This window comes from Eriocheir sinensis, chromosome 8 (genome assembly GCF_024679095.1).
Source record: "Eriocheir sinensis breed Jianghai 21 chromosome 8, ASM2467909v1, whole genome shotgun sequence".
Classification (NCBI taxonomy): domain Eukaryota; kingdom Metazoa; phylum Arthropoda; class Malacostraca; order Decapoda; family Varunidae; genus Eriocheir; species Eriocheir sinensis.
The window spans coordinates 22,824,035-22,831,151 of record NC_066516.1 but is presented as its reverse complement, the minus strand read 5'-3'; the positions used below and the strand labels follow the sequence as shown (position 1 = coordinate 22,831,151).

The window sequence follows — 7,117 nt, the reverse complement described above, 5'->3', positions numbered from 1 at the left end:
TTTGTGTTCGTGTTTTTGTATTTGTGTTCGTGCTTTTGTGTGTGTTCGTTTTTTCTTTGCGTTAGTTTTTTGTGTGTTCGTTTTTGTGTTCTTTTTTGTATGTTCTTTTTTGTTTTTCGTGTTATCTTTTTCTGTATTCGTCTATTTGGTGTGTACGTTCTTTTTCTGTGTATTTTTGTTTGTTCCTTGGTTTTTTGTGTTCGTTATTTTAGGTGGGTGCTTTCGTTTTTTTTTTTGTGTGTGTGTGTCCGTGTGTGTCATGTGCGGCAGACAAAGGAGTCCCCGTGTACGCATGTGAAGACGCACACAAGACACAAAAGAACTGGTTGGCTTTCAGAAATCTTTTGGTTCACGTACAAAAAATAATATACAGAAAAAATATCCTGAAATACACACAAGGTTGAGACACCAGTGGAAGGAAATGCCTGGGGAGTGTCTTGCTGATGAAAATCGATGGAAATTAAAAATAAAATATATATACGTGTCGTCAATACTTATTTCAAACACTTTCCGAAGAGCACGACGTTGAACTATTACCACGAACATAACAGTAACGCTACCAGCCTAACGTACATACCAACCCCGCCGCTGACATTCAGAGCCTGTGCCGTAACGAACAAACTCCAGACGGTACAAAGACGCTTACCTTATAACATTACTCTTTTTTTCTTTTACTGTAGACAACTGAATGGGGAAAAAAAAAGATGCAAAAAAAAGCCCCACTTCAAACATACAAAAAATAACTAACATACACGAAACCGTAAAAACACACAATAGCCTAAGATTAACATACCTCATACAAAAGTGATACCTAACCCTCTATACTATGAAAGTTACAAGCAGTGATGTCTGATTCGTCGTGTAGGTGCCAGAGAGAGAGAGAGAGAGAGAGAGAGAGAAAAGGGAAGGGAGAGCACGTTCTTCTCTTTTCCTCACAGAATCGCTTATGAGTTTGTTTATTCTACTATGGTGACGGGGAGGTGTGTGTGTGTGTGTGTGTGTGTGTGTGTGTGTGTGTGTGTGTGTGTGTGATCCATGACCGGGCCTTCGGGAGTTACGTTCAGAAAATCGACCTTTAGAAAGACAATGAAACACCTTTTTTTTTTCTGGCCGTGAGAAAACGCAAGTGGAGGGAGGCAAGAGGGGAATGAAGAAAGAAGCGAGGGAGGGAGACAAAGAGGAAGCGAGGATCCGGAAAGACATAATCTCAACTCTAACATCTTTTCTTTGAGCCATCGCGTGAAGTGTTTCGATGACACACCAAAACGAAAAGTAATGATGCACAATTTGACCCGTGAATTAGTGTGGTTTTGTCTGAAGGAAGGAAGGGGGCGCGTGGAGGGAAGGCTATGGTGCGGGATGGGGAGGCGAGTAATTGTAAGTGAGTCTTCTGAGGGCAGTAAGTTTCTAGGGGCATAAACAGGCGGGAAGGGGGAGCCGAAACGTCGTCCTAATCAAGAGTTAGAGGCACTGGGTTGATGATCAGAAGCACTGGGGGGGGTGGATACTGGTTGATGAATTTGAGTCCTAGAAAATGGATCAAGGTCTTGGTGTGTTGGGAGCCGAGGAAGGGACGCACAGTTTGAGAGGTCACGATATCTTGGTGCAGGGGTCGTGAGGAGGGGGCGTGGTATTAAGGGCTGAGGAGGAGGGGAGAGGAAACGACATCTTGAGGAACACTGGCGCTGCTGGGGGTGAACGGGACTAGATTGCGGGTCGGACCAGCCGGACGGTGGGCGGGGTGTCCCTCACGCCAACCAGGCAGCCCAGGGGGTCAGGCTTGGTGCTCTTTGGTGGCCGCTCTCTTTATCATGCCTCTGAAGGGAGTTTTTATTTTCTCGTGTTGGTGCAAAAAAGAACAACTAATACCATTTCTTAAGTTTTTCTTTCAAATTTGCTGTTCACTTCTGCTGGCGTTACATCGACGTCACTTGCCGCTGTTCGTAACGCATTCCAGTTTCTCGTTAATCATCATAAAAGTCTTTGCGGTGTTCTTAAGACTCACACGAGTTCGAGGCCGTCGCCGGTGGGGTCGAGCAGCCACGGGTACTCGCGGGGGCACTGCATGCAGGTGTACAGATTGAGGGTCTCGCCGCGCAGCTCCCGGCTGGTGAGGGAACACGTGTTGGGCAGCGAGCAGTAAGGCAGACCCTTCACGTCACACTTCTCCTTCCACTCCGGGAAGTCCCTAATGGCCGTGGACTCCGTGGGGCTCTGCATCCACTGGATCACCTGCAGCATCGTTACGAAGTAAACGTCGTTCTGGGACGTCTTTTCTTTGATGAAATTGATGAGAATTTTCTTGTAGTCTTTGTTACTCTCCAGCCAGGCGGCGTGGAAGTGGAGGCCGAGAGGTGCGCGGTTGGTTAGGTAATGACGCTGGAAGTTGTGTTCCAGGAAATGCTCGAACTGCTCGCCGGTGCGGATGTTGGTGCAGGAGCTGACGAAGTGGCAGCCGGGTAAGGTCTCGTCGAATTTAGGGTCGTCGCGTCGATCCAGCTCGTTCATGACCATTTCCCAAACCGGGTGGGAGCGCGAGGGGCAGTTCTGGGCGTTGCCGTGACACTTGTGCGGCATGCGGAAGTAGAGGGTGTAGGGCCACAGCGGCACCTTGCTGAGGGACGCGGTGATGGAGGAGTCATAGATGAAGAGTTGGTCTGTCATCATTTCGAACTGTGTGTTTCCGCCCACCCGCAGGTAGGGGGCGCGCACCCCGATGATGGAGTTGTCGCTGACGTTGGCGTAGCGCTCCAGGATGAGTCTCGCCCCGGCCATCTCCGTCAGCCAGTCGTCGTAGGTGCCATGCGTCCAGTAGTCGGGACTCTCGCGGTTGCTAATGGAGAAAACGCCGATCTCGTGACCCTTGCGGTGCAGCTCCTGCACGGCGGAGTAGTTGGTGTACCTGTGGGAGACAAAGAACGTGGCCTTCGTCTGGCAGCCGTTCGGGTTCTTACTCTCGTCATTAAAAAGGTCTTGGTAAAGGTCGACGTTGTCCACGTTAACGGCACCGGAGAAGGTGATGGTGATCATTTGAGGCGTATTGGAGGGCTCCAGGTTCCCCGGGATGCGCGTGCCGTCCGCGGAGCAGAAGCAGTCCGGCAAGACACACTGCTTGTTGTCACACACCGGGGCGCGGTTGGGGTCCTCCTCCACGCCTGGCCGAGGAAGAGAGACGTTAGCAGGAGCTCGTTCATCCCGAAACACACCCGCCAAGAAACCCAAAAGTCACAAGGTCACCACTTTCTCCTGCCTTGTCATCCAATAAACTACATACGGAAGACACATATCTGTCTAATAGAACATTTAGTTAACTGTTTACATGTGGATATATATTTATTGTGTTTAAATAAAAAAAAAAGTTCATAAAAGACCACTTCTAGGTTTCTCCCAAAGATGGCCGTACAGAATCCTCAGGGCACAACGCAGTGAGTCTGAGTGGCGCGTTATATATGGGTGGCCATTACACTGCGTTCAGTAATCAAGGTTATTTGTGACTTTCTCGATCTCGAATGTGGAGTTCTTTATATCTTTCTATAAAGAATAGGTTATTTGTGCTGCTACTGATGATGATGATTGCCCAATGTATGAAGATGATAATGGCAGTGATAGTGGTGGTGGCTGTAGTTGTGATGGGATAAGCGGTGGTGGTTGTGGTGATAGTGGCTGTGGTGATGGTTCTGAGTATACTCACTGCAAGCATTCTCGTCAGAGTTGTCCTCGCAGTCAAAAATGCCGTCACAGAAGGAGGCTTGCGAGAGGCAGACGCCATTCCCGCAGGCCAGCTGACCCTCTGGGCAGAGTGGCGTGTCCGTGTTGAACAGCGGCTTCACCTTGGTTGGCTCTGGCGGGGAGGAGAGGGCGGCGGTGTTAAGGGCGGTTGATGAGGCATGAAAGGGAGAGGGTGAAGGGCGTGACATTGGTACGTATTTTAAAAGTATTCTGGGCTTACACACCAACATTCAATAAGGCTTCCCTAGAGGTTGTGGGTATATCCATGGGTAGTTTTACGATCCTAGTGATAGCTTGATAAGGCTTCTGCACCGTGAAAGTGAAAAATACTTATTAGAACCGGAATAATCTTCTCTGCTGCCTTTGGAGATACTTATAGTGAGAGCCGAAAACATTTGAGAATACGGACCATAAGTGTTTGAGGGCGAGGGGCGCAGGACAGAAGTGTACGAATGTTTGAGGGCTGGCATGGGCAGGCGTGTATGGGAGTGTTCAAGTCAGGAGGGCGATGGTGAGGGGTGAAAAACAGAAGTATACGTACAAGTGGCACGAAGCAGCAGGAATAACGAAATGTAGGGAAACTTGAGACAAAGCGAAAGCGAAGGAAAGTCTGTGGCTGTTTAAACGACTTGTGTACTTGACTACTATTACCTTTTTGCGAGCAGAGTGAATGACCTGAACTTAAACACACACACACACACACACACACACACACACACACACACACACACACACACACACACACACACACACACACACACACACACACACACACACACACACACACACACACACACACACACACACACACACACACACACACACACACACACACACACACACACACACACACACACACACACACACACAAAACTCACTCTCCAGCTTATCGCAGTTCTTGACCCTTGCCTTCAAGACACATAATTGGCGGTCCACATCAAAGGCGAGCTGTTAAGCGGATTGGCCAGCCTAATCCAGGACCGCTGCGCGCCCTGCAGTCACACCTGTAGAAGGGGGCTGTTAAAGAGTGGGAGGTGGGGGGGGGGGGCTTGGGGCCAGGGAGATGAGCTTACGTTTTTATTGACAATTTTCTAATGCGTGATGATAATGATAGTGATGATGATGAGAGAGAGAGAGAGAGAGAGAGAGAGAGAGAGAAGTCCTGCAGTGGGTCAATAATTTCTGATGATAATGATGATGATTGAAGAACCAGCCCCTCAGTACTTCACCTTCGTCCCCCTTCCCCGGCTCACCTAAACACGTCCCTGCAGTCGTTGGTGTCGGGCAGACGGAAGAACTCGTTGCTGGCCTTGTTCTTGCACAGGTCCTCCACCGGCAGGTCCAAATCAAAGTTGTTGGTGATTTGGCGGCGCTCTCGGGGAAGGAAAGGCGCATGAAGACCACTAGCTAGGAGGGGGAGAGGGAGGAGGGGGTTAGACGTAGACTGAACGAATATTGTTTAAAGATTTATGACGATTGTGATAGCAGCGCGTGGACCTCATCTCCGTATCCCATTATAGAAAGTTAGTTGTTGTGAACGGTATAATGAAACACATGGTTAAATTGATTCAAATGATCACTATAGTATTTTTCAAGGAAGTTAGATAGTGGTTGTGAACGGTATAATTAAGCATATGATTAAATTTATTCAAATGATCACTATAGCATTTTTTTCAAGGAAGTTAGATAGTGGTCGTGAACGGTATAATTAAACATTTGGTTAAATTGATTCAAATGATCACTATAGCATTTTTTCAAGGAAGTTAGATGAATGAATTAAAATAAGAAAAAAATAAACAGTACCTGAATTGGCTATATGATGATTTTCTCTCAATAAATAAACTGAATAGGAATCGAAAACATGACATGAAGAATGTTGACTTTAATACATTGAATGACCTGACCTGGAATTAACTTTTTTTGTCTGATTAAGGTTTGCATGAGGACAGGTTATGGGGAAGAGATTCTAACTCTGGCGGAGGATTTTACGGATGGCTCAGGACACAGGAGAGCAGGCACAGCGAAGGAGAGGGGGGTGACAGCTTTCTTTGGGGAGGAGGGAGGGAGGATAAGTAGGTGGCGTGGGTGAGTGGAGGGTGGAGGTGGAGGCTCACTTTCACCACACACACACACACACACACACACACACACACACACACACACACACACACACACACACACACACACACACACACACACACACACACACACACACACACACACACACACACACACACACACACACACACACTCCTCGTTACATAACTCAGAAACTCACAACCTGAGGCGCCAGGAAGGACTGCTAAATCTCTGCCCTGTGTGTGTGTGTGTGTGTGTGTGTTCATTCAGTTTCATGCTTTTAAATTTATCTGCTAAGGCTTTTATCGTTGTATTACATAATTTTCTACTGTTTTTATTTCATTATTAACTTATCATTATTAGTTTTCCTTTATTTTTTCCATGTACGCGTTTGGGGGTTTGGTATAGTGTAGTTGGGTTACGGCTTGTGGTCAGGACGATGCCTAGGTTGGTATCATAAGACACTTTCGCTTCTCACATCACCTATTTCTAAAAGTCACAGAGGGGGTCAGTCGGGTTCTAATGAGTGTTTATTCATGTTCATGGTACAGAAGAAGACTCAGACTACCACCAGAGTCATAAAACTACCCATGATAATGTCCACAACTCCTACGAAAACCTTGTCAAATATGTGTTCTTGTGCGGCGAAATGTCTTATAATACCACCTAACTAAAGTCTATATTTGTGGGTTATCAGGAATTTCAACGAAGCAGTAGGTAGTAATCCACGGTCGCCTCCCGCCCTCTTTCACTCACCCGGTGCGGCCCCTCTCCCTCCTTCCCTACCATTCCTTCCGCTCTCTCCATATTCCTTTCTTGTGCTTTCTTCTCTGCCGCTCGTTCATCTCTCCCTTTTTGGTTATTCTTCTTCCTCTTTATCTCTTATTTTTCTTTTTAGCTTTTATTTTTTTCTCTTTCTCGCGCTCACCCTTTGTTTGTTTGTTTGTTTGTGTGTGTGTGTGTGTGTGTGTGTGTGTGTGTGTGTGTGTGTGTGTGTGTGTGTGTGTGTGTGTGTGCTTACATTTAAAGTTTAATGACTTGTATGCGTGAGAAGAACAGCAGGTGATCTTTGTTGTCACACACACACACACACACACACACACACACACACACACACACACACACACACACACACACACACACACACACTGTTTTCTTAACCCTTTCATGGCGGCGGTTATTCATAATTCAAGAGTTTCATTTTCTTTCGTAACATTATATTTCTCGCTTCGCATAATAATACTTCACTCTTGTCTTCTCTTGCTGGTAAAAAAAAAATAATAAATACTTGAAAATAACCTTATGAAAT

At 46.8% G+C, this 7,117-nt stretch overlaps 1 protein-coding gene across 1 annotated transcript in view; it reads right to left on the bottom strand.

The window, feature by feature from the left end:
- Nucleotides 1-269: 269 nt before the first annotated feature.
- Nucleotides 270-7,117, bottom strand: part of LOC126995356 (chitin deacetylase 1-like) — an 18,726-nt gene continuing 11,878 nt past the window's right edge. The window contains exons 2-6 of the mRNA XM_050854833.1: nt 4,983-5,136; nt 4,734-4,746; nt 4,608-4,638; nt 3,692-3,841; nt 270-3,155 (exon numbers count right to left, since the gene is read on the bottom strand). Coding sequence (XP_050710790.1) covers nt 2,002-3,155; nt 3,692-3,841; nt 4,608-4,638; nt 4,734-4,746; nt 4,983-5,136 — 1,502 coding nt within the window. The 3' untranslated portion in view covers nt 270-2,001. The remainder of the gene's footprint in view (nt 3,156-3,691; nt 3,842-4,607; nt 4,639-4,733; nt 4,747-4,982; nt 5,137-7,117) is intronic.